Source organism: Capra hircus, chromosome 4, assembly GCF_001704415.2.
Source record: "Capra hircus breed San Clemente chromosome 4, ASM170441v1, whole genome shotgun sequence".
Lineage (NCBI taxonomy): Eukaryota > Metazoa > Chordata > Mammalia > Artiodactyla > Bovidae > Capra > Capra hircus.
The window spans coordinates 69,756,359-69,784,135 of NC_030811.1; the positions used below are offsets into that span (position 1 = coordinate 69,756,359).

The window sequence follows — 27,777 nt, forward strand, 5'->3', positions numbered from 1 at the left end:
TGACTGGACTGCGCATCTCCTTGGAAGGCTTTCCAAGCTAAAACATTTCTAAAAGATGCCCATCACAAAGGCTCTTGTTCAGCTAGTATGCAGAAGATGGTGTAATGGATGTCATATGTCTTGGCTGGTTAGGAATCCTTGATTCACTGGGGCCTATGTAATGCTATTAACATTTTGAAAATCATTTCTGCCTACCACTAAAAGAAAAATAGCAGATTAGAGAATATAGAGGAATAATTAGGTTTTATTTCTTCAGTCCTATAAAATACAGTATAGTCTGCTGCTGCTATTGCTGCTAAGTCGCTTCAGTCGTGTCTGACTCTCTGAGACCCCACAGACGGCAGCCCACCAGGCTCCCCCGACCCTGGGATTCTCCAGGCAAGAACACTGGAGTGGGTTGCGGCTGTAATTGATGAGCACTAAAATTACTGAAAATGCTTGATAAAAATGAAGAATATAAAACAATGTTGAATAACAGAGTTACAGTTACATTATGGAGGTAAGATTATCAATGAATTTTAAAGTCAATTTATCAAATGATATATGTTTCTATTAAGAAAAGTTAGTATAACTTCTAGTACATGAAGAATTAAAACAATTATTAGTGAGGAAAACTGTCAGAGAGAAAGACTGATTCCATACGGGTCCTATCAAATATGTACAAAACAAAAATAAAACAAAACTGTGACTTTAAAACATCATACAATATTACTGATATAGTTAAGACAATGATTAATGATGAGACACATTTGAGTAGCCTATAAATTGTCATATTTTACAAAGCTGATATAAACTTTAAATTCTAACAAATATTTTTACTAGTAAAACCATTTAAAAGTTGTTCTGTTATTATTCCTATTGGGGAATCTTCACTTTGTTGTTAAAAATGTCAAGATTTAAAAGCTAGCTACTTTGTCTCACTTAAAATACTCTCATTTTTAGTTAGGGTACTATAGTTGGTTTCATTTAGGTAAGGTAGCCTAACTTGATATGACAGTGAATATTTACCAACAGTTACACTTGGTTAGTTACAATTTGAAAACATGCTATCTGGTCTGGAGACAGGCGGAGAATAGCAACAAGGTCTTGAAAAAATCATACACAATCCACTGGAGGGAAGAAACACATGAGTAACGAAATTCTAGATAGCAGAGTTACCAAGTGCTTGTAACATTTTAAACCATTTGAGGTGTGCCGGAAAAAATGTGGCACAAACTGGTTTTCAAAGCATGAACGGTTACAATAAAGGGAATTGGAAAGTCCAAAACCAAGCATGTGGAAAACTGATAAGCTTGCAAACTGATGAACTTCCAAATGAAGTCAGTTGATTAAAGGAAATATTTAGCGAAATTATTACAGTGCTAGAATGTGGTACATACAGTGTTTAATGTCAACCAACAGTACCTGAACTACAAAGTATATTCAAAAATTTGTGACATACGAATGTTTGCTCCAGGCAGTAGTTGGACATTCTTAGAAAATGTTATAAGCCAAAGTTTTTAACATCAATTCTCATTTTCTTTTGGAAACATTGATATAAACCATGTTCATGCTTTTCTGTTCCACATTCATTTTTATAGCTACTGCTTTGTCTAACCATGTTTGAATATAAATGACTTGTTCTGTCTGAAAAATGTGTACATAAACTGATTAAACAAGGAACATTAGCAAATGATAGATCATACTAGCAAATGGTTTGAAGGTTACACAGCCCATCTGTTTATTTAGAGGATCTTCTGACTGCCTCCTTCACAGGGAACTCTCGGGGGGAAGCTATGCATTAACCCCCTGCTGCCTGCCCACCTCCCATCACCTGACCCTCTTCACTTCTACCCTGGCTATCTCCCCTAAGCATCTTGCCTCTCACTTATGCCCTTGGATGCTAGGCATAAGCAGTCACTTGCTCTCAGCTATCACATTTTACGTGGACATTGATAAACACACCTCCTGTTTGAAGATGCACTACAGAAAATTTCAGGACTTTCCTGGTGGGACAGTGGGTAAGAATGTGCCCACCATTGCAGGTCATGGGTTCAATCCCTGGTCAGGGAAGGTCCCACATGTCACAGAGCAACTAAGCCCATGCATCACAACTACTAAGCCCGTGCGTTGCAACTACTGAAGCTGGTATGTCCCATAGCACATGCTCTGCAACCAAAGAGGCCACTGCAACAAAGAGTAGGCCCTGCTTGCCGCAACTAGAGAAAGCCTGCATGGAGCAGCGAAGACCCAAGGCAATCGAACAGAAAACAAAATACATAATTAATTAATAAAAGAGAAAAGAAAGACATTTTCGACCCCTAGCAACCGGCAGTGTGTCTTCCCTGAGGAAGTAATCAGTATGGCACTTTTTCTTATGAACAACACAAATCATGTAACTCGCCTGTTACTATTTTATTTTTCCATCAGGAAGCACAGAGCCCCAACTTTTGCTTCAACTCGGTGGCTCAGCTTCTGTTATATGTACTGGGCCCCCACGTAAGATTTGATGAGAAGAAAAGGTCTTATGACTACAAGGTTTGTAAGCCCCTGTGTTAGCTCCTAATCTTGATTTTCACATACTTGTATCTTCCATCTTGCTGTTTTTATTCTTGTAAGCCACCTTAAATCCTCTGTGGAACAATCCGGGGTATAAAAGTTTTCAAGAAAAATGATCACATGGACTATGACAGAATATCCATTTTTATACACAGTTCTTCATGTCTCGATAACATGTTTTATTTCAGTCCAACAATTCTAGAAAGCTTCTTTAGCACAATTCCCACAACTTCTTTGAGACCATGTCTGGGTTGAGTCACTTAATGATGGTTTTTGGAGAAGCTGTCCTGAGACCAGTCATTGGCTGTCTTTTTCTCATCAAAATCTCTCCACAACGAGAAACGGCATCAGACCCCAATTTGCTGGCCGTTCTGCTTACTGCACAAAAAGCCTCTTCAGCCTTCAGGGATTTCAATCAGTACCAAGGATTTAAGAGCACCCTGATTTTATGTTACATAAAGCACATCTGGCCTTACAGTGAGTGGCCACTTGTCAGATCAGTGGCTCTAAAACTTGAGTGCCGATCAATCACCCGAAGGGCTTGTGAGGCCACACAGTAGACTGTGTTCCACCCCCAAAGTATATGCAAAGGAATATCTGCACTCCTTTTTAATATAAATTTCAGGTATACAGCAAATCACTGTAGACGGTAACTGCAGTTGTGAAATTAAAAGATGCTTCCTCCTTGGAAGAAAATCTATGGCCAACCTAGACAGCATATTAAAAAGCAGAGACATTACTTCGCTGACAAAGGTCTGTATAGTCAAAGCCATGTTTTTTCAGTAGTCACGTGTGGATGTGAGAGAGTTGGACCCTAAAGAAGGCTGAGTGCTGAAGAATCGGTATTTTTGAACTTAGAGAAGACTCTTGAGAGTCTCTTGGACAGTAAGGAGATCAAACCAATCAATCCTAAAGAAAATCAACCCTGAATATTCATTGGAAGGACTGATGCTGAAGTTGAAGCTCCAATACCTTGGCCACCTGATGAGAAAATCTGACTTATTAAAAAGACCCTGATGCTGGGAAGATTGAAGGCAGGAGAAGGGGACAAGAGAGGATGGGACAGTTGGATGGCATCACCGACTCAATGGCTATGAGTTTGAGCAAGCCCCCAGAGTTGGTGATGGACAGCAAAGCCTGGCATGCTGCAGTCTATGGGATCGCAAAGAGTCCTGGCCGAGTGAGTCTACATGACTGAGCAAATGAACTGAACACAGCATTCTAATTCAACATCTGTATACACAACAGTGTGATCGCCACCACAGATCTGGCTGTTACCCACCACTGTCTAGTTGACTCCCTGCACCCATCTTGCTCGCCCCTCAGCGTCTTTCTTCTTCTCCTCTGGTTCCCACCCACCTGGTCTCCAAATCTATGAGATTTTTATTTTTGTTTGCTCATCTGTTTTAGAGTTGACATATGAGTAAAATCGTTTGGTGTTTGCCTTTCTCTGATTTTTTCAATTAACACACTAACTTTTTAAACAAGTTCTAGGTGATGCAGAAACCACACTTTGAAAACCAGTGCTTTGGCGTCAGTCCATCTCCCTGCTTAGACATCTTTAGGGACTCTGCCCTATGTACTCTATTAGTCACACAGATGTTTCAGCTTGGCCTTCAAATCCTCATTGACTGAGCCTGTCCTCGTCGTTCAGTCGCTAAATTGTGTCCAACTCTTGTTGCAGCATTCCAAGCTTCCCTTGTCCTTCACTATCTCCCTGAGTTTGCTCAAACTCATGTCCATTGAATCAGTGATGCCATCGAACCATCTCATCCTCTGTCGTCCCCTTCTCTTGCCCTCAGTCTTTCCCAGCAGCAGCCTGTCCTAGCCCCCACTAAAGTGCATAGCCTGTGCTCCAGGCCTCCTTATTCCCTCTCTGCCCAGAGTACACAAATCCTGTGCTCATGTTGTCTGACTCACATCCACTTCTTGTTGCTCTAATTATTACTTGTTCTAGAAATTAATCATTCTTCAGAAGACTCCTAGAATGCCACCTCTTCCCAGAAACCAACCACCTTCATTAAAACTCTTTCATCTATGCTTTACAAACCCGCCATGCATTATAATCAGTAGCCTTGGCAGGGTTATCTTCCACCAGATTAGATAGGAGAGTGGTTAGCAAGATGCACTTAAGAGTCAGGAAGGCCACAGTTCAAGTTTGGTCTCCACACTTGTCAGCTGCATGACACAGAACGTATTTCTTAACCATGAGCCTTAGAGTGAGGGCTTCCAGCGACAATGTTGAGAATTAAATGAGATAATCTACATACAGCCCTAGGTAGCGCTCTTGGCAGACAGGGCTCAGCAAAGATCACTTTTTTGGAGTTGGTCAAATATTACCCCCAAATTCTCTGCCACTCCGGCCAGGTGGTCAGGTCTACATCTCTTCCCCTTGAATCCGATTCCTGTGACTGCCTGACAGAATATAGTGGAAAGTGACTTTGTGACCCAGAGTTTAAGGCACTAGAAGATGCTACTTCCTGTCTGCTAGGATGTTTACTGATGGATCCCAGCTACCCTGTGACAAGGAAGCCGAAGCAACCCATGGAGAGGAACCCAAGCCCCGAGCTGAGAGTCCCACTGCCCTCCCAGCAGGCAGCCAGCACATGAAGGAGCCATCCTGAAGCAGGTTCTCCAGCCCCGGCCTCTGTCCTCCTCCCACTGCCACGTGAGGAGCAGATGGCAATGTTCCTACACAGCCCAGTCTCGACTGCAGACATGGGAGCAAAATAAAGGACTGTTGTTCTTTAAAACCATTAAGCCTCCAAGTGATTTGTAACATAGCCACAGATGACAAAGCCAGGAACATAGTATTATCTTTGCATCCTTTCTCCTCTCCCGCTGACAGGATCATAGGTTAGGACCTTTGAGAGTGCTGATCACAAGATTCAGACATTTCTAGAGGGAAAATTCTCCCAGGGGATCTCTCTTTGTGAGTAAACACAGGACTCCCTGAGAAAGAATTCAAATTAACCGAAGAAAAACACCACCTCAGTCCTCATCTCCACTAACCCCCTCTAAAGCTGCAGCAGAACCCCAAGGAACTGAGGCTGCAATAATTATAAAGGGAACTTAAAAAATAATAATAACTCTATAAAGTCAGTGGCACAAATAGCAATACTGCTTTGTAATCTGAAGTAACCCAATGAGTGCTAAATAAGGGAGTCGGATATCCACTGTGAACAGCAGGAAATTCACGAGGCCACCATCTGCATGAGAGCAAAGAGCAGGAGACAGCATAGCAGCTGATACACAAAGTGAAACAACTTTTGGAGGGAGGTGCACAAAATCTAGTGACACGCGGTAAGTATGGACCAAACGAGAGAAATATGGTTATTTACCTTTTCATTAAATATATTCTAAATGTTATTATTTTGCTGTTGTTAGTACTCTTATTTTGACCCTATTTTCATATAACCTTCTAAAATGGATCTTAAAACCTAACAGTTATGGTACCTAATTTTAATGGCCAATATTTATCCTTTGCTTCATGTACCACAAATGTGACTTGTTAATTATGGTTAAATTCCTCTCCTAGACAATAAATCCCTTGAGGAAGGGACTGGCTAGTTTCCACTCTTCCCACTGTCCAGAACAAGGCATGATGGAAAATACTCAGTAAGTATTTGCTGGGTGAAGGCTAAATGACTAGCAGTAAAAAAGCTGGTCGGAGAACTAGAGTTGATGCCTATTTACCTAAGTATGAATTCACATGGGGCACAAACACACTATCCTTTTCACAAAAAAGGTTTATACCCTGACACTGAAATTGCTTTAGCAATAACTGGTTGCTGTCATAAGTCAGAAAATGATGCTCTATTATGCTGGAAGAGTTATTTATATTCACTATCGCTTCTCCATCTATTCAAGTCCCTTTAATTCATGAGGCATTTCACCTACATTTAGAACCATCACCTAGAAATCAGAGTTTTACAGAACCCACACTTTTAAAAATGTCAATTGTAATTGCTTCCTCAGATCAACTTCTCTCCCTTTTTCTGTCAATCTACTTCCAAAAGTGGATAAAAGTGTTTAATGTCCCTTAAACACTGTTTTTATCATATCCTTTCCTATTTCAAAGCCTACAGTTAATCTCAATAGGCAACTATTTGACATTTAAACTTATTAAGAAGTGAATGTATTAACAATTCCTATTAAGGGTTTCTGAAGTTCTTCCATTGATTGTCCAACTTACCATCCCTCTAAACAAAATTCATATTGTATTACCATTCCCTAAACAGGCACAAAATCTGTAGTTCTAACCAAGCAGAGATGATGGAAGGTTTCTTCTGAATTTCACCAGTGAGGTCTCATTATTTTGTCAAGACACTATAGAAGGAAGCTCAACACACTTTTCAGAGTGTCTATGAAAGGTTTATGCCCCAGTCACTCATGGAGAAAGACAAAGCAATAGAAAATCATTGTCAATCTCTAATTTTTAGGGATTATTTAAAATAATCTAATCTAAAACTACTATTCTATTGACTTAGCCTTTGTGAAAGGAAATCTGAACTTTTTAACAAGGCCAATGATATATCTGCATTTTAATATATTTGTTACTAAGAATATTACACTCCTCTCTGGGAGTGAATCTATCATTACCTGGCTATATAATTTCATCTTTATGAGTTCCTTGCAACTGCTATTAATTGGAAAAAAAAATCAAAGGATTATATAAGTCAAATAAATCAATATAACAGCCTTTCATGGAAACCAAACTAAATTCCTATCTAAAGGCTCAATTATCACCTGCCATTTTCTCAAATGCAGATGAAAAAAGAAAAACAAGTTGATCAAATACAGAAAAAAAATATCAAAAAGTGAAATGTAACCACCAGAGACAGATTTAACAATGACTGAAATGTGGGAAGATGATCAGGACAGAAACAGCAGTTCCTTAGCTACTGCCTCCTCCTCTGTTTCAGAAATCTCCATCATTTTCTTAAACTTGGGTCACGTGGCATTCACACACGCTTCATAATGTTCTCAGGCAGAAGATGAGAATACCCTTACTACAGAACTTTTCTGTATTTGGTATGATAATTAGTGAGAAGAAGAAAACATTTCAAAAAAAAATGATGCTCTTCTACTTATCATAAATGCCAGTCAATAAGATCTTAGAAGTCTTGCTAGATTTATTTCTGTTTATAATTACCTGCAGTCAACTGGGAGGGAACAGCCTGTGATTTAAAAGGAGGCTTTCTAACAATAATTTCTGTGTAGTTTCAATTTCTGTGCAGCTTTTGATATTTACAATCAACTACAGGTGTGTGGGGAATGTTCTGGGAATTCACACCATTTAAAGTAAAATAACGGTTCCATGAATGACAACATCCAGCTCTAGCAAAATGAATAGTGTCATTAATGCTGTCTTTGAAGCAGAGGCATATGGTGAGAGCCAACGTTAGGAGTCAAACAGAAGATGGCTTATTTTCCTTGGAGGCTGTTTCACCATTCCTAAAGTGGTCAAGCAATTTCACAGAGATGACAGGAGATAATATATGTGAAGTGCTGGTATGTAATAAAAATTCGATAACGTTAAGTCCCATTCCATCTCCATATCCTGCTCCAAATTTGCCTGCTGGAAACTGCAGCAAACCTCAGGATTCCTTGGAAGAATGAGTCAAATGGAATCAACCCTTTTCTTGATTTTGGTTTGCCTACTGCCTAGACCACAATCATGGGGTGAAGGAAGGAGGTTGTAGAAAAGAAATTGTTTAGTTTGAAAGGACTGAACCACCTCCCTCCTCTTCACTTTTAGATGGCTGGGAACAGAGGCGGTTGTAAACAATTATTCATGCCAAGTTTAAAACAACGTCACTGAAAATCAAAGATTTAACATAAAGAGTATGCTGCCTAAATATGGAGATGTGGAGAACAGACTGACAAGCTGCAGGGTAAGTATTTATAACAGTTCATAGATCTAACTGTTATCACACCATTCCTACACACTTAGAAAGTGACTTTTTAAAATAATTAACAACATGTATTATCCTATTTCCAAAAGAGTTCAGAAGTTTTCAAAATTCCTAAGCCCTCTTTTGGTGGTGGTGGTGGAGGTGGGTGGTAGTGGTGGAAGGGTGGGGGTGGGGGTGGGGTGGGGGTGGTGGAGGGGAGGTGGGGGTGGGGGTGGTGGCGGGGAGGTGGGGGTGGAGGGGTGGGGGTGGTGGAGGGGAGGTGGGGGTGGGGGTGGTGGAGGGGTGGGGGTGGAGGGGTGGGGGTGGTGGAGGGGTGGGGGTGGTGGAGGGGTGGGGGTGGTGGTGGAGGGGTGCTGGTGGAGGGGTGCTGGTGGGGGGGCGGTGGTGGGTAATTCCACTTTAGCAAACATTGTCTGGACAACACTTGCCAAGTCACTCCTCTCCACTCAGGACCCATGTGGCCCCCACAGAGCCCCCAGAAACGATGCTGACTCCAGCTCCTTTCAGCCTGTGGTATGATCGTTCAAAATACCCACCTGATTTCCTACTACTGCTTATTTTTCTGCCTGCCTTAGGCTTGCTGTGAGGATAAATTAGTAGCCTAGATTAGCTTTAGTTTTCATCTAGCAAAGTCTGACTTCAGGAGTCAGAATTCTATCCTAAGAAATAAAAAGCAATGTCCACTTTATGAGACAGGAAGCAGGTGACCAAGATCTGTCCTATAACTTTCAAAGTGTGAGGAGAAGAAGAAAGGGTAGGGGAAGATCTTTCTACCAACGCAGATTGAGATTTAAATGCAAATAATTTTTTCAAGCACCTACTCTGTGCCAGATCCTTTGCCAGCATATTATCTTGTTTAATCCTTACAATTCGAACAAACCTACAACTGTGTATTAAGACCAAAGAGACGTGCTATGAAATCATCCATCCAACCCCATTTACCCAGGATTTAAAGTCTTTCATAAAAGCAGAAGAGCTGCAGTACCCAGAGAGCAGCACACAGGTGGCCCTTTCCTTCTAACTTGGAGAGAAGCAACCTATGCTGTGTGTATACACAGCCATGTCCGATGTACTTTACTGGTAAGTTGAGACTTCCCATGGGTTTACTATTGGCAATATTTCAGCCATTCAAGCCTAATGCCCATAGGAGACGCAACTCCACTTTACTACAGGTAAGGTGCCTAGTGCAGTGCCTACACTGAGAGAAGACTGTTCATGGTCTGTTTTCCATGGAAGAATGTCACGAAAAGGGTTCTGGGCTGCTGGAGGGCTTTTCAGCTCTAGCATTTTATTTTTGTAAGGGATAATCATGTGAGCATAAGCCCTGTTAATGGTCCACTTAAAACAGGCCAACATAGATGTCCTAGGGCAGAACAAATTCTGACCATGTTGAAATGTATTTCACATTCTTGCCAGGTCACCTTTAGTACATGTGAAGCAATCTTTTGCTATTTCACCCAACCCTACGTGAAAAAGTTGAAAAGGAATTTGATTTTATAACAGATAGGTCTTTAGAAATTTATAGGACTCTTATGCCATGAAAGAGGTCTTTTAGCAAAATTCATGAATGGAGGGGAACTGGATTGGAAAAAATGCAAGTGAAGATAGACTTTTGCCTTTCAAAAAATTTCAAGTGGGGAATTTACCTTATCAATCTTATTTTAGGTGCACAAGCCCTTAACTAAAAACCGTAATCAGCTCATCTCAACGGTTTGAAGAAAAACACTGTTCATTCCTAAGTGACAAAAGTTAATGAGGAAGCACATTTTCCACGCCCTCTTAAAGGGCAATAATTGTCAGCATCTGAGGTGTCCACATTTCTTAGGCAACCGCTCTGACAGCCTGCCTTTACTACGGCTCTCCTGCAGACTTTTGTCTGCCCAGCAGTTAGGGTGTTTTTTGTCATTTTTTCCCTTGAAAATGGTGACAAGCTGAAAATAGTTACATTAAATATTTACATTTAATAAATTAAAATTTATGCAAAAATAGAATGCATGATAATGTTGCATTTGCCAAAAAGATGCCTTTCACAGCACATCAATTCAACGGCATTCTCAAGCTTAAACAAACCAACAGCTGACTACCTGACCCAGGATGACATCCAGGCTTTCTACGACCCTCGCCCTCCGGCGTGGTCGGGCCTCAGCCTGGATCTGCATCTGACCTTGTGCCATTTTCTCCTGCTCTCTGAGCTCCCGCAGCTCCCATCACCTGTTAGTCTCCATCCTCTCCAAAGGCCTTTACACGCGCTGCTCCCTTTGCCTGAACACTGTCCTTGCAACTGGACTCCCACTACCTCTGCAAGTCTCAGGGAGTGTCACTTCTTCAGAGAAGCCTCTCCCAACCCAATATAAGCAACCCTTCACCTCTCTCCTAACAGTCTGTCCTTTCTTTCATAATCATCATTTGTACTTAGATACTGTGTTCATTGGTTTAATGTCAATCTCTCTCACTAGACCCTAAGATCCTTGAGGAAGAAAGCAGCTGTACTCCAATAAAAAATTAATAAAAAAATATGAGACTCATGAAAAAGAAATCATATCCCCTTGTCCACCACCCTGGAAGCCCAGGACATGCCTGAAGACAATAAACATCCGTTTAAGGATCGGATGCTGGATCTCATCTTCCCCCACCCTGTCCAAGTACATAGAAATATGGGACACAGCCTTTCCTTATTTGTTCAACAACAGTTTATTTTTTGACTCAGAAAACTGAATGACAGAACCTGAAACCTCTTCATTTTTCTTCCCCAGATAACCAGAATCAAAGAGAAGGAGGGCAAAGTTTTGAGTACTGTTTTAGACCCTTGTTCTTCCTTCTTACAATCAAAACAGAATTAGTCATGTATGAGGCAAAGCAAATTCCCACAAGAATCCATGACTTGTAGTGTAGCCACTGAGGGTTAAGATGAGATGGCCGAAATGTTATCAGACTGCCTCAAGGGAAGACCCTTCATTTTCAGGTTTCAAGGAGCTAGTTCTAAAAGCGAACCATTAATTCAACTGATAGTTCCACACATTATGATAACCTTTGAAGTGGACAAAAACACACTCTTGGTTTCATACCATTTGTAACCTTGAGTCTATCCTGTACACAGTGTGGATCAGATGGTACATTATTGACCTAGGAAACTTCCTCTTTAGCTTGTTCTCACAATATCCTGCTAATTTATTAATCATCAGCAAGAAAATGTTACTCGAGTGACTTCAGTTGCTTATTAAATGGTAGTGATAAAACACTTTGCTTTCATGGCACCTTTACCTTCTTTTTTTTACCATATGATTCCACTCATATAATTTTTTTGATGTACAGTTGCTTTAAAATATACTGTAAGTTGCAAGTATACAATATAGGGATTCACAATTTCTTAAGGTTATACTCCATTTATAGTCATTATAAAATAATGATATATTCCCTGTCGTGTTGTACAATCTATCCTTATAGCTTATTTTATACCTAATAGTTTGTATCTCATCTCCTACCCCTAGTATAAAAAAAGCAGTATTTTGCCTCATAGTCTTCTATTTTTTTTTTCCTTTCACTAATAGTAACTGTTCGTCAGGGAAAACAAAGTCTCTCAGAAGAATCAAAATTGGCATTTCTTGTTTGCCCTACTAAACCAAATACAATGCTACTTAAAAATCATCAGCTATTACATATTATGAAAATTCATTTGCTTGCAGAAAAAAGCACATCTGGTCAACTTGCTTCCTTTTTCTAAACATAGAAGAAAAGGCGTTATCTCCACAGACGGGGAAGGAAACAATTCATGTCTCATGAATTCAGCTCTGCTCAGCAAATTCACTTGTTAATTAAAATAAACAGCACAAAAAAGAGTATGTTTTGGTCAATCAATTGCCTGCAATCACAGGAGAATTCTGAAATACAAAAGGCTGTATGTTTTACTTAGCTGAAACCAGAATGTTGTTCTTTTATCATTATTTCGCAGACATGTCATTTGAGGACAACCCTCACAATACTCTGTAGTATATGCGTAGCTGCTTTCAAAAGGAGTGGCAACATTATTCCATTTAACGCTTTCATTTTATTTAAAAAGACTAACTTTGTTCTATGTAAAGATCCCAGCACTGAACCAGATGGCCATTAAGGTTTTTGAATTTTAAAAATAAAACATTGAAGTTCTGCCTAAGAAACTATAATGCAATTTAAAGTATCTGGTGTGTTTTGAGAGTCATGAGATTTGTTAAAATGGACGTTTTCAGATTAATATTTAGCTCTGAGAAAAAAAAATCTCTCCCAGGAAAATCCCTGTATCATAACAAAATATATTTGAATCATTAAAGTTCTTACATTTATTTTAGCAAATATAGTTTTGAAAGTGGCATTTCCTTAACCAGTTTCAGTTTACAGCAGTGTTTCCCAAGGAGGGGTGACTTGGAGACCTTCTTGTCTGTCATAACTAGGGAGGTGTTGCTGGCATCTAGAGGCCAGGGAGGCTACAAAGCATCCTAGAGTGCAGAAGACAGCTTCCTTCCTGCAACCCCCATCCCCATCACCTGATCCCAAATGTCAATTATGCTGAGGTGGAAAAAATCTGCTTCAGAGCAAAACCATTACAACTGCTTTTTAACTGAGTGTTTAACTCAATGGAAAGACCAGGTTTTCAAAAAGGGATATATTCTAGACAAAATATATACTGAGTCACAATCCAAGAAAAGTATAACTCCAGCCGAAATGACACTACTCAGAACTATATAAACTCAAGATATAAGAATTCTCTAAATGAACACAATCTTGGTATTGTAATAAAGCTCCACTGATACTCGGTTCACAATTATACAAAGTAGGCACTCAACAAATATTTACAGAGGGAAGTAGAAAGAGAAGGATCTTCTTGTACTGTACCCCAGGACACTGAATATGTAACATTAAATCAAGATAATGCTCTGTGTTGGGTTGTTGCGCTGTGTCAGTGTGCCTGACTCTTTGCAACCCTATGGACTGTAGCCCACCAGGCTCCTCTGTCCTTGGGATTTTCCCAGCAAGGATACTGGAGTGGGTCGCCATGCCCTCTTTCAGGGGATCTTCCAGACCCAGGGATCGAACCCATGTCTACTGTATTGGCAGGTGGATTCTTTGCCACTGAACCACATGGGAAGCCTGTATTCGGTAGTTAGAGGCCATCTAACCTTCTCCCTTCCTTCCTAGCACTAGCAAGTAGCCAGCCAGTGCCATTTTCCAGTGTCCTATGCAGCTACCTGTGTCTACAAAAGTTCTCACTAATGCACGTGTGTGCACTGCTTAGAGGAAGCTGCTTGTTCATTTCCTCTCTTGACCCCACCCCTTGCCATAGGTTGGGATGTGGAGGTGACACTGCCCAAGTTTCAACTATACAGAGGAAGCTAATTCCCTAAGGAGAGCAGTAGGCTAGAAATCACCTGGGAGGTTGAATGACTCCCTGGCATAAAGCTGTCTCTCCAGTAGAGATCATTCATCTGCAGAATTGTAGTTGAGAAATGAACCACTTACTTAATCGATTATACTTTAGGTCCCTTTGTGGCAGCAGCCTGCACAAGTCAATTCTATAATTTAATATCCACTATGATCTAAGGGCTACAAATGCTTTCTATCCAAGGAAATGTTAAACTGGCTAATTTTTAAAGTTTCAGTGCAAGTAATACCTGAAAATCTGGATGATGTGGTTACTTTATGGTGACTATAGATTAAGAGGAAGATCTGCTCTGTCTGTTAATATTGTTAATTCTCATTTATCCAAACTAAGTGGAAAAAGAAGGCAAATCTGGAGGTTCCTGCCCAAGGAATTCATTGTTTCAATGATATGATATTTACATAAACATACTTCCCTGGTGGCTCAGATGGTAAACAATCTGCCTGCAATGCAGGAGACCCAGGTTTGATCCCTGGGTTGGGAAGATTCCCTGGAGAAGGGAATGGCAACCCACTCCAGTATTCTTGCCTGGAGAATTCTATGGACAGAGGAGCCTGGCTAGATACAGTCCATGGGACTGCAAAGAGCTGGACACCACTAAGAGACTGACACACACATGCTAATGATAGCAGGCTAACACACACACAAGACAATTTTCACTCTTCAAATTTTGTAACTGCAGCATTTTCTTCTCCCTGCGTTTGTCTCCCCTTTGACTAAGATGCTGGTAAAAATACCAGCAGCAACAGGGAAAATGAAGTGAGGGCTAGAGGATTTCAAAAACTAAACACTGAGCATTGAAACAATGATTTATGGACTAAGTTGTAGATTCAAATTTTGAATATTCAATTAAATTTTATTCAAAAGGCTCTGTGTCTATCTTAGTTTTCAGAAAATACAAACGCTTCTCGCTGAGCACCCTTCTTTATTAAAATTCAAAGTATTTTCCTTTAGACTTGATTTGATACTGAATATATTTATTCAATGATTTATTTCTACTTTATGTGAATGAGAGGGAAATCATTGAGAAACAAAGTATTTCTTATGTGATGAAATTATAACATTTCAGTTAAGCAGCTTTATGCAATTCAGATTTTCCATCGATACTGCTTTTTAAAACATAATTTCCCCCAATAAAAATTAATGTGTTGAATATTACATGTTATAAAGCCATAAGCTTATTGAAAAATATTTTTACCTTAAACATATGAAAACAGTAAAAGTATCAGAATATATACTGCGATTTCCTAACATCTTTTTCCCCAAATTGTATTTATGGATTGTCCTAACAAGTCTAAGGCTATTAATTCAATGATTTATGCCACTTTTATGGTAACTTGACCATATCTTATAACTTGACCATATCCTGACCATATCTAACTTGACCATAACTTATCCAGAGCCATCAGGATAACATGATTAAAAAGGTAAAATAAAACAGTTTGGTCTGAAATACCTTTTTAACATTTGTTAAATTCTAAAGAATTTTAATGCCTCACAACAGAATCATTTCTAAATCTTAAAGTTCAGAGTACAAATTAGGCAACTTCTACCTTAAAAAAAAAAATCACAATTTATATATTAAATTCAAAGATCTTCACTATTCTCAAAGAAATTACTTTTGACTTTATCTTTAAACAAAATGTATTTCTCCCAACTGAATACTTACTGAGTAGATTCTGATTTTTTATTTAGGAATAAATTTCTTACAAAATGAAAGTTTCACTTTCTTTCTCCTTCCCAGTTTCTTTCTGGGGCATTAGCCAGTCACTAACTTATACTCTGCTATTAAAAGAAAAGGTAACTAAAGGACACACCTGGACCCAAGCAAATATTTCACTAGTTTCACCAGCTCTAACAAAAATCCCCAAGGGAATAGCCAATCAGTAAATCACCAGAGTGAGTCTACAACAGGTATGTGAAAATGACATTATTACCTACTCCTAGAAATGCAATCATCTACACAAATCAATCATGATTTCCAATTTTAAAAAGTGACAAAAAACCTTAAGAATTTCCAAACACACCAAGTTTAAGCATGCCACGTTTTCAACCTGAAGTAAGTCACAATTTCCTTGGACTTCCTTTTTGTCTGAGTCTATATATGAGAGAGACTGGTGGCGCTCTACAGACTAGTACCCAAGAGGCATTCTTGAAATAGGTGAAAACAGCGTCACAGTGAGTGGCACTTAGGAAGCAGGGCTAGGGGCCTGCCACATATCCAGGAGCTGTCCCAAGTCCCCCACAACTTTCCCTCTGTTCACTCCTTTCACTAGAACCTTCAGGATGACTCTCTGAGCCAACAGAGGATCTTCTTTCCACACATAAACAAGCTGTTTTAATTCAGCTTTAATAAACACTAAATTATTCACGGTCAACTCCCATGTAAATGTGTGTTTTAATTTGGAACTTTACCAAGAGTCATTCACTATTTCAGTGAAATCACTTTACCCATGGCAAATCTGTTCCCTGTATCCCAGTCAGTGACACGGCAAGCCCGGATCAGGATTCTTTTGCAATGACTGTGCTCATGGCAACGTCATGAGAATAGGTGGGAACACCCATCTAATTTATCTTGTCTTCCAATATAGTCATGCAGCAGTTATATATGGAAATGAATAATATTTTATAATAAATTACTTCTCTGTCACTTTATATCACAATTAGGGCAATGCATTGCCAACAAAGGTCCATCTAGTCAAGGCTATGATTTTTCCAGTAGTCATGTATGGATGTGAGAGTTGGATTATGAAGAAAGCTGAGTGCTGAAGAATTGATGCTTTTGAACAGTGGTGTTGGAGAAGACTCTCGAGAGTCCCTTGGACTGCAAGGAGATCCAACCAGTCCATTCTGAAGGAGATCAGCCCTGGGATTTCTTTGGAGGGAATGATGCTAAAGCTGAAACTCCAGTACTTTGGCCACCTCATGCAAAAAGTTGACTCATTGGAAAAGACTCTGATGCTAGGAGGGATTGGGGGCAGGAGAAGGGGATGACAGAGGATGAGATGGCTAGATGGCATCACCAACTCGATGGACGTGAGTGAACTCCGGGAGTTGGTGACGGACAGGCAGGCCTGGCGTGCTGCGATTCATGGGGTCGCGAAGAGTCAGACACGACTGAGCAAGTGAACTGAACTGAACTGATTGGCTATTTTTAACATAGCCTACTTATATATGCAATTTAGAATACATTTCATTGCGACATAGTAAAAGGGGAATACAAAGTATTTCATAAAAAATGAAAAACTGGGTCTGCTAGATATGCAAACCCTGACCTAGAATACCATCTAAGGCTCCTTGCAGCTCCAGCACTCTGATTCTATGAAAAAATTACAGTTCGGCAAGCCCTGATCAGTAACAAGCCTCTACCTCTGCATGAGTTTGAAAGCATTGCAATTAAGTTAAAGAGATAAAAACATGTGGTTGCTAAGGTGACACATAAAAACACAAACTCCACTAAACACTCCAACATGGGTGCAAGCAGAGGGAAATGCCTCGGTGCTGATGACTTTTACAGGTAAACAGAGAGGGACGGGGGCTTCCCTGTTGGCTCAGTAGTAAAGAACCTGCCTGCAATGCAGGGGACACATATTCAAATCCCTGGGTCAAGAATATCCCATGGAGGAGGAAACAGCAACCCACTCCAGTATTCTTGCCTGGGAAATCCCATGGGCAGAGGAGCCTCGTGGGCTACCATCCGTGGGGTCATAGAAGAGTCAGACATGATTGAAAGAGCACAAGAGAGGGAGAGAGAAGTATCTAAGGGAGAACTGAAGCCTTCACATCCCTTTGGTCTCAAGAAGCTGCACTGGTCTTACAGGTGACTGCTACCTTCTTCTCTCCTTGGGTTGAAAGTCACAGTCTTGAGTGGTGAACTGCCTTAGCATTTCTCCCACAAAGTTCACTCAAGAAAATACACGCTGGCAAACAATGTAAGACTCCTGAGAGTCCCTTGGACTGCAAGGAGATCAACCCAGTCGATCCTAAATGAAACCAACCCTGAATAGTCACTGGAAGGACTGATGCTGAAGCTCCAATCCTTTGGCCACCTGACGCGAAGAGCTGACTCACTGGAAAAGACCCTGATGCTGGGAAAGACTGAAGGCAGAAGGAGAAGGGGACAACATAGGATGAGATGGTTGCATTGCATCACTGACTCAACCAACATGAGTTTGAGCAAACTCTGGGAGATGGTGAAGGACAGGGAAGCCTGACGTGCTGCAGTCCACAGGGTTGCAAAGAGTTGGATGTGACTCAGCGAGTGAACAAAGACAAAACAATGCAAATGTTCCAAATGTGGAACAAGACGGAAACCTCTCACTACCGAACTGTGCACAGGTTTACTTAGCAAATCTTATCATTCAAAAATCAACACCCTCAACTCATCACTGGCATGACGTTGCTATAACCACAATCCATTTTCTTCTGAGACCATCATTCTCTGTCATCAGATTGAAGAATCATTATTATCCCCAGAAAAGCAGTTTCCAGGCTGTGAAAATGACTTAAGTCATTACTTCAGGAACTGCTGCCCCTTTCCCCACACAACTGGATTCTCAGCACATGCACCATCTCCACTACGTCTAACCACTCACCTCTCTTACCTCTTCTCCCACCATACTAGCAGCCACATGGGGGAACACTGCTTACATATTCCACAAAGTTTCACATGTTAAACTCCCTAAGACAAAGTTTAAGGAACTACCTCCTGGTGAAAAAAATACATCCATACTTCCTGTATAATAAATATATCCCTCTTGATTAAATGACCAAGAATCAGGAAACACCTGCTTACATACAAAGTATTAAATACAAAACAGAAAAAAAAAAAAAACAACCCTCAAGTTTGGCTTATAAACCTAATCTGGGGAGTAACCAATTAGAAAATTCTACATCAAGAAAGTTTAAAAACATTTTTCTTAAGAAAACAAAACTTTGTTGAGGTATTCTAACATATTGGAAGATAATTCTTTGCAAATTATGAAAAGTTAAAAATTACTATAAGATCAGATGAAAAAAGTAATAAAACTATTTAAAGATACATATGTATAAAGATTTTTTTTAATTTTACTTTACAATACTGTATTGGTTTTGCCATACATCAACGTGAATCTGCCACGATTTAGTTTTTAACTCAAGAGTTTCTGAAAATAAGAAATCATTTATAGCTTGTATAGGAAGAAAAAACCCTCTACTACCAGCAATTTCTTTTATAAATGATTCACTTAATTTTTCCTCACTGGCCTCACATACATGTAGGGTACCAAGCTACCAATTTCCTGAGAACTTATGTTTTTAATCAAAGAAATATGGGAAATATAAAACGATTTCAGAAGCTACAGAGTTTTAATTCTCAAGTTCCTCAAATCAGACAGTTTGGAATCATTCTCTCTTTCAATGTCCATCTGACCTGAGGGTTTGTCAGGGCTTATCAAGGTTATGGGTTGGTATTCGGAAGGAGGGGCACGTTTTAACCTGATGGAACATTTTAAAGCCACATGACTCAAAAATTAAGAAGCAGCAGCTTTGCTATTGGCCATCTGAGAAAAGAAAGTGACACAGAAATGGGACTCAGCCCTAGAAGGTTCTTACCCGCAGGGCCTCGATGACAAGGTCTCTGGCCTCCAGCTCCCCTTCCATCACACTGAGGAGCATCCGAAGCTCTGATTTACTGAGGGTATCCACATCAAACTCTTTTTTCTGTAACACAAATTTTAAAAAGTGAAAAAGATTCATAAAGATATGCAATGGGTCACATTTATCCCAATGGCTCAACAAACCCAGGGGACACTGGGGACCCATTCAGCAGCAGACAATGTAGGTTCTGACCTTCTACAAGAAGGAGTTTCCCTGGCAGCTCAGACAGTAAAGAATTTGCCTGCAATGTAGGAAGAGCTGGGTTTAAGCCCTGAGTCAGGAAGATCCCCTGGAAAAATGAATGGCTGCTGCTGCTGCTGTTGCCAAGTCGCTTCAGTCGTGTCTGACTCTGTGTGACCCCATAGATGGAAGCCCACCAGGCTCCCCCGTCCCTGGGATTCTCCAGGCAAGAACACTGGAGTGGGTTGCCATTTCCTTCTCCAATGCATGAAAGTGAAAAGTGAAAGCGAAGTCGCTCAGTCGTGTCCGACTCAGCGACCCCATGGACTGCGGCCCACCAGGCTCTTCCGTCCATGGGATTTTCCAGGCAAAATGAATGGCTACCCACTCCAATACTCTTGCCTGGAGAATTCCATGGACGGAGGAGCCTGGTGGGCTATAATTGAGTGACTAACACTTTCACTTTTTATGAGGAGAGGTAAAAACCACACAGACAATATTCCACGTTTCTCCACTAATGAGATCTATTTTCCCAGCTTGACTGCCCACCTGGCTTCAGGATCTCTTCAAATTATACCACACAAATTTAAAGTCCCTGGAGTCTATATCAAAACAGGCCCAGTCTGTGTTGGGGAGAAGTTACGAGGGTAGCAAAGAAAGCATGACTGTATTCCTAGAAGGGCCCCAACGTAAAGGCTCCTGGGAGGTTATTATAAATTCCAGGACATCCAATAATAACAGGTCATGTTTATAGAACACTCTGCTGCAGAGGCCACCAGCTAGCAGCCTACAGCCAAATCTGGCCCACAGATGTGTGTTACTTGGGCCACAAAGCATTTTGTTTTCTCCAGTCAGCAGTAAGAAAATCTCAAGATGTCACCAAAAAATCCAGATCACTGGCTTCTCCAAACTCAGATGACCGGGTAACCCCAGATTCACATTCCCACAGGGGAATAAGTCACCGAGTCAAGTAGCAGCTGCCCCTTTAGAAGGAACATGCTCTTTGCTACCTCCACAACCACACATGTTCTCACACACACACTCATGCATGCAGGCAATATGATTTTAAGAGGCCAGGCCTGCCAGCTCATGGAGTCATCTGGGCTGCTGGTTAGGTGTTTCTGAAGGCCCCGCTATATGGTTGTCAAATGCTTTCTTCCACAATGCTTTTGACTTCCTGCCATTCCGTAAGGCCAGCTTTATAGGAAGCTGAGGCTGAAGTGAGTGAGTCTTCTTCCAGAGACCAGTTATCCCAGGAGGCGACGGCACCATGGTCCTGGGGGGTCATGACCCTCACCCGCTGCCCATGCAGCCCCGTGCCCTTCTCTACCATCCCTCCTTGATGACTGCATCCCACCGACACACCACGGCTTCTCATTCTTTTGTTGCCAACTCTGCCCTCTTTCCTCACAACAGCTTTTCCAAGCAGGTCTCCTGACAGCTATCTCACAGACGAAGCTGAAAGAGGACGGGTTAGCATGCTGACCGCTGGGCCTGGGTAAGTCCACAGCCCCAGCGCCCTCCAAACATGCAGCCCACTGCTCCTTCCCATCATGACTCATTTGACAAACCCAGTCACCATCCAAAGAACTCGTGAAGGAACAGATCTAACCTGTCAGATCTCTATCATCCCCTCTATTTTTCAAATTAGAACACCGCAACTCAGGAGTCAGATGATGCACCCAGATCACACAACCAGGAAAATGGCAAAACTGCAACCAAGCACTGTGTCTTGCCTGCACCCTTTGCCAGCATGGTGCCAACATTCTAGAGACGGAAACAGTGCTGTTCTATCAATAAGCCAATGAGAACCAGTTTAGCAACTGTGTATCTGGCACCATACTATCATTGTGATGACAAACAAGTAAACACAGCAAAGCCTATAAATGACTCCAGGGACTTCCAAACTGGTATGACCAGAATTGGTCACTTCCCAGTTGCAAAAGAACCTTCTGGAAGGAGATAATGGTGGTATAAAGGGAAACAAGAGACCAGAGCTAACTGGTTCTCTGAATAAGATTTTTAAAGGATCGTACCCTTAAAATTGTTTCTTTTTGCACATACATTCAACAAAGCAGTTATTTGGAAAGGTAGGGGCTAAGGTGGGAAAAAGAGAAAAGAAAACCTGTAGCAAGCCTACAGGATGGGTAGTTCTGGGTGACCTCTGCTTGGAAGATTAACTTAGAGATGTTCACTGCGAAAAATAAAATCCAATATATTAGAGCTCAAATTCTGCTCCCATTACTTAGCGGAGTCACTTAAGCTTTATAACCCAGTTATTCTCAAAATTCAAGCAAAAGAATCACCTGGAGACTTTGTTAACACAGGCTGCTGGGCTTCATCCTTGACGTGTGATTCACAAAGTCTGAGGTGGGGCTGTGAATTTGCCTTTCTATGTGCTCCTGCTACTGCTGGTGTTTTGGTTCCATGAACATTTGGAGAAGCATTCTGTAACTTATCTGAGTCTGTTTTCTCGTGGGTGTAACAGAAATCCCAGCATCTATCCCACAAAGTTCTTATGAGGATTAAACAGCAATGTATCAGTGACACGCACCCCCACATTCACAGCAGCACAATAGCTAAGACACGGAAGCAACCTAAATGTCCATCGACAGCTGAACAGATAAAGACGACATGGTGCATATGTATACAATGGAATGCTACTCAGCCATGGAACAGAATGAAATAGTACCATCTGCAGCAACATGGATGCAACCAGATCATGATACTAAGTGAGGTCAGTCATACTGAGAGGAAGACAAACACCATATGAGATCACCTATACGTGGAATCTGAAATATGACACAAATGAACCTATCTACAAGACAGAAAGAGATCCAGGGCTTACAAAACAGACTTTGAGGTTGCCAAGAGAGAATGGGTCGGGGAAAGACGCAGTGGGAGTTTGGGATTAGCAGATGTAAACTATTACATACAGAATAGATAAACTACAAGGTCCTACCGTATAGCAGAGAGAACTCTATTCAATATCCTATGAAAAGTACAATAGAAACGAATATGAAAAAGATTGCATACATATGTATACAATATGCCTACATATTGTGCACACACACACACACACACACAGGCTTCCCTGGCGACTCAGATGGTAAAGAATTTGCCTGCAATGCAGAAGACCTGGGTTCAATCCCTGGGTCAGGCAGGAAGATCCCCTGGAGGAGGGAATAGCAACCTGGAGAATCCCCATGGACAGAGGAGCCTGGCAAGTTACAGTCCATGGGGTTGCAAGGAGGTGGGGGTGTGTGTGGGGGTGTGTGTGTGTGTGTAACAGAATCACTTTGCTATACAGTAGAAACTAAACTTCAATTTAAAAAAAGAATGCATCAGTGAAGTAAGTGCTAAATAAAGGCAGGTGACTGTTATTATTATTAAAGTTGAGAGCTCCCAGATGTTTTAAAAGGGAGGAGTGGGATATTGGCTAGGAGCCTATTTCTTTGAAAATCTACCAGCCCAAGTCCAATAAACTCAGTTTATTGACTATATGAGAGACAGACTTGTTTATCCCGGTTTTTCCCACTGAGATGGGAAAGTAAGCTGCAATTCTTATGTGCTTTAGAGGGTAATGTTTTATTAATGCTGCTGGTGGTTCTAAAGATTTTAATTAATTGTATATTTTATTGTCCTTGTTTCCCCGAAGCTTCATAAGCAAAGCACTCTACTTTAAAAACTAATAAATTATGAAAGACTTTGCCATGATTTGATTCACATTAGAGTCAGAAGAGCTTGCCCTGGTTCCATCATCATCAACACTGCAACATGTGACCTGCAACCAACACGTCTATTCTTTTTAATGTATTACCATCAATAAAAAGGAAAAGTCATTTAAAAAACAATGTTACAAGGATTCTTGCTAAACAATAAATGTTACAGAGAATGTTAAAAAATAATCTGTCTTAATTTATTAAGTGATGCATTATTTTAAGCATAGTGCATCTATCTGCCTGCTTCTCTGTCCTCTACCTCTCACCCTTGCTTCCAAACTGAAAGTGAAATCGCTCAGTCGTGTCCGACTCTTTGCGGCCTGTGGACTACAGCCCACCAAGCTCCTCCATCCATGGGATTCTCCAGGCAAGAATACTGGAGTGGGTTGCCATTTCCTTCTCCAGGGGATCTTCTCAATCCAGGGATTGAACCCAGGTCTCCCACATTGCAGGCAGATGCTTTTAACCTCTGCACCACCAGGGAAGCCCTTGAGTGAAGGTACTTCTAATTTGTGGCCTTCAACAATAAAGATATTATTAGCATATTTCCAAATGGTCACTCTCCAATACTTGACGTTTTCACCTTCTAAACTGGCAAACTAAGAGTAAAAGAAAGTATATGAAATTATGTCATAGGTTTTAGACTGGGTATTTCACAAATAAATTCAATTAATTTTGGTATTTTTAGAAAAATAAAGCCCAGAACCAAAAAAAATCTCATTAAAAACTCTATTACTGTCTCATATGAAGTGTCATTTATCTGACCTGACACATTTACAGTACAAAAGTACTTAGATACAGAAAAAGCAATTATTAAAGTCTCTTGGTTTAAGAGTAAAATGATCACTTAAAATTGTACTTTAAACTACTTTGAGGTGTGATTGACATAAAAAATGCTGTATTTAACATATACAATTTGATGAGTTTGAAGGTAAGTAAACACCCATGAAACCTTCATCAGAATCTATGCCATAAACAAATCTATCACCTACAAAAGTTTCCTTTCATCCTCTTTACTATTTTTTTGTGATAAATCATGTAATATTTGAAAAGACTAACTTGAAAACCTAATTTTCAAAAGAAGATACAAGACAGGATAGATATAAATGCCACACTCACACAAAAAAATTAGGATCTACATAAAGGTCCCTAAGCAAATATGATACCCATACCCCTGCCACCCAAAAACCAGAGCAGACATGTTCAGAGACTAAACTTTATTACCACTGCAATAGCTTTTCCTAATTAACAGGGAAAATTCAAATCTCATTTTCTTTTTAATGACAGCAAGGCACTCAGACAGAAAAGGAAGAAAAAAATCTGGTAAATTTCAACTCCACAGGCCACTCTCCTGCCTACCATGTTTGATGTTTGCCAGAAAAAAGGACTCTAGGAAAAGCTCTTCTTAACACCTAGTTTAGAAAATCCAGCACAGGCAGCCTAAACTAATCCTGAGTCTGGTCATCAGATTGAAAGATTTCTTTGGGACATATATACATGGAAAAGGAGACACAACCTCAAACTGTTACTGTTCAACACAAAAGTCTGCAACACTTTCATTTATCTGGGGCAGGTGTAGGACAGCATTCTCCTGAATATTCTCCTACAAGCTTCTGAAGAAAAAGGAAAAATGAGAAACATGACAAAATAGAAGCTGGCTGAGCTGTCATCTTAAATTGCCAGAACTGAACACTGGCCAATACCAAGTTTCCTCCACTACCACTCTTCCCACACTCTTCCTGAAAGAAAAAATCTTACATACTTTGTTTACACAGGAAATTCAAACTTGGTCCTTCAGTCGTGTCCTACTCTTTACAACCCATTGGACTGTAACTCGCCAGGCTCCTCTGTCCATGGGGAGTCTCCAGGCAAAAATACTGGAGTGGGTTGCCATTCCCTTCTCCAGGGGCTCTTCCCAACCCAGGGATGGGGATGGAATCAGCATCTCCTGTGTCTCTTGCATTGCAGGCAGATTCTCAACCCACTGAGCCACAAAGGGGCCAGAAGTCTCCTTAGGAATTAATGGGGTCAGCACACTGATAGGTACCAAAAGAGCCTTTAGAAGTTATGATTATGAGCCACAGTGGCAGAAGTATCCCTCAGATCTTTGCCCATATGCATCAGCTTGAAGACCCCCTGGAGAAGGGAAAGGCGACCCACTCCAGTATTCTGGCCTGGAAAATTCCATGGACTGTATAGTCTTTGGGATCACAAAAAGTCAGGAACAACTGAGGGATTTTCACTTCATGGTGATAATCTAGTGACCAGATACAAAGCAAAACATGCACTCTGGCTCTTCTCAGATACCAAGAGCATCTCCATTTCAAATCTAGCGGGTTGTGCCTACATTTGATCAATGAATTTACAAGGGAGGGAGGAGGGGTGTCAGAGAAAGCAGATGGATTGAAAGAACGTTAGCTCATCTCTTTGGATCTCAGGTTTCTCAGCAGCAAAATGAGAAAGCTATACTAAGTGATCTCTGAAATCTCTTCCAGCCCCCAAATGTCCTCATTTCACATACCATCAGAGTAACTGGATTATTGGGCTGAGGAAATTTAGGTCATTCCCTGAAGCCTTTGAGAAATATTTGAAGAAAAATTAATTTTTACCTCTTTGCTTAGAAGGTACAGAAATATGTTTTCCTCCCAGTTTAATAGTGGGCTTCCCTTGTGGCTCAGCTGGTAAAGAATCCGCCTGCAATGAGGGAGACCTGGGTTCGATCCCTGAGTTGGGGAGATCCCCTGGAGAAGGGAAAGGCTACCTGCTCCAGTACTCTGGCCTGGAGAATTCCATGGACTGTATAGTCCATGGGCTTGCAAAGAGTCAGGCACGACTGAGTGACCTTCACTTTCACTAATAATTAATAATGCATTTAGAACTTTTTATGTAAGCAAGATTCATGCTTTGGGAATGAATGTAAAAGGTTGTAAAGAAGAGGAAAGCAATGAAACTCATATTGAGACTTCAAGGAGAAAAAGCAAAATTTGAAAACTATCATTAACATGGAAAAATTAAATCCAGGTATAAAGAATATTTACATTCTTTTAAAAATATGTAGCCAATTATAAGGATTTTCATGATGAAAAGTACATGTGTTCATGGTCTAAAACTGTACCTCTGCAGTCATGTCTTGCTTTGAGATTATTCCTTCTGATTTCTTTCTATAGGGTATTCCTGACCAGAGTTGCACACTTCTGATCTAGTACTTCCTAGTTCTCCTCTCTCCTCTAATTGATCTGAATCCCATTTTCTTCAGGACATAGCTCAAAGCTCCCTTCCTTAGGTCTTTTCAGACTCAGAAGTCTCTCACTCTCAATTCAGTCTTAAGAGTCTGTTAGTTTACTGACAAGTAATCATGCTCTGCTTCCTGTGTGTCTTCACTGTTTTCTACTTACTTATCCATATTAACTTTCCATTTTCTCACCTCTACTAGATGTGTCAGGACAGCAAGAGCAATTACACCTTTGAATGATTTTACCTAACACACATGCCTCCCACTTTGGGTATGAAAATGCCTCTCTTGCTCAGTATAAAAACACAAATCATGTAAAATGACGTGTTAACAGATACACCAATCTTGCTAAGACACAACGTGATGGCCCACTCTCAGGGCAACTAAGTAACAGATAGGTCATTTTCAATCATTTTTCAAAAATCATTTACAGTAACCTAAAGTAGGGCAACTTGGCATGCGCCTTTAAAGCCACATGCTGAGAACTTGGCCTCAGCTCTCCATGGCCATGCACCTCAAATCAACCATGCCACCGGGGGTCTGCCACGCAAGACAAACAACTCCATGTATTAGAAGGAAGTAAAACCAACAAGTAAACAGACTGTCAGGAAGGAAACCTGGTAATGGATGTAATTAATTTTAAGTAGGAGAAAGGGGGAAGGAAAAGCACAAATATGGCTCAGCCAGGGGCGGCAGCATTTCGTAATTAAGGACAGTTACCTCCCTTCCCTTCTCCCCCTTTCACAATTCCTCTAACCTCCATTTTAACTCTGGAAAAGAAGAGCCACATCTCAGATAAAACAAACATCTATTTCCATCGTAACTCATTTATTTTCAATATTAACAACACCTCACATGGGACATGGATCATTTTCACATGGGAGCTGGCATGCAGATAGAATGCATGGAAGACTATCACTTCGATTATCTGTAGGTGGCAAATGTCAGCACGCTGATTTTCAAGTGAAGAGCTAAGACATGGACAACTAAATGAACTGTCTTGCAGTTACAAAGCCCTTCTGTAGAAGAACTCAGGCCTTTGGCATCACCTTGTTGCCTTTTCAATGAAATATAAAAATGTCAGAATCAAATCATTTGCAAACAAGTATCCATTTCAGGTAGCAATGTTAACTTGGCTCC

At 40.7% G+C, this 27,777-nt stretch overlaps 1 protein-coding gene across 2 annotated transcripts in view; it reads right to left on the reverse strand.

Moving 5' to 3' along the window:
- The window catches only part of CTTNBP2 (cortactin binding protein 2), a 172,530-nt gene that overhangs the window by 139,217 nt on the left and 5,536 nt on the right, over positions 1-27,777 (reverse strand). The window contains exon 2 of one of the 2 annotated variants that reach the window (XM_018047194.1): positions 19,459-19,566. The exons of the other annotated variant lie outside the window; for it this stretch is intronic. Within the exon in view, the coding sequence (XP_017902683.1) occupies positions 19,459-19,566 (108 nt within the window). The remainder of the gene's footprint in view (positions 1-19,458; positions 19,567-27,777) is intronic. 2 annotated transcript variants of the gene reach the window in all.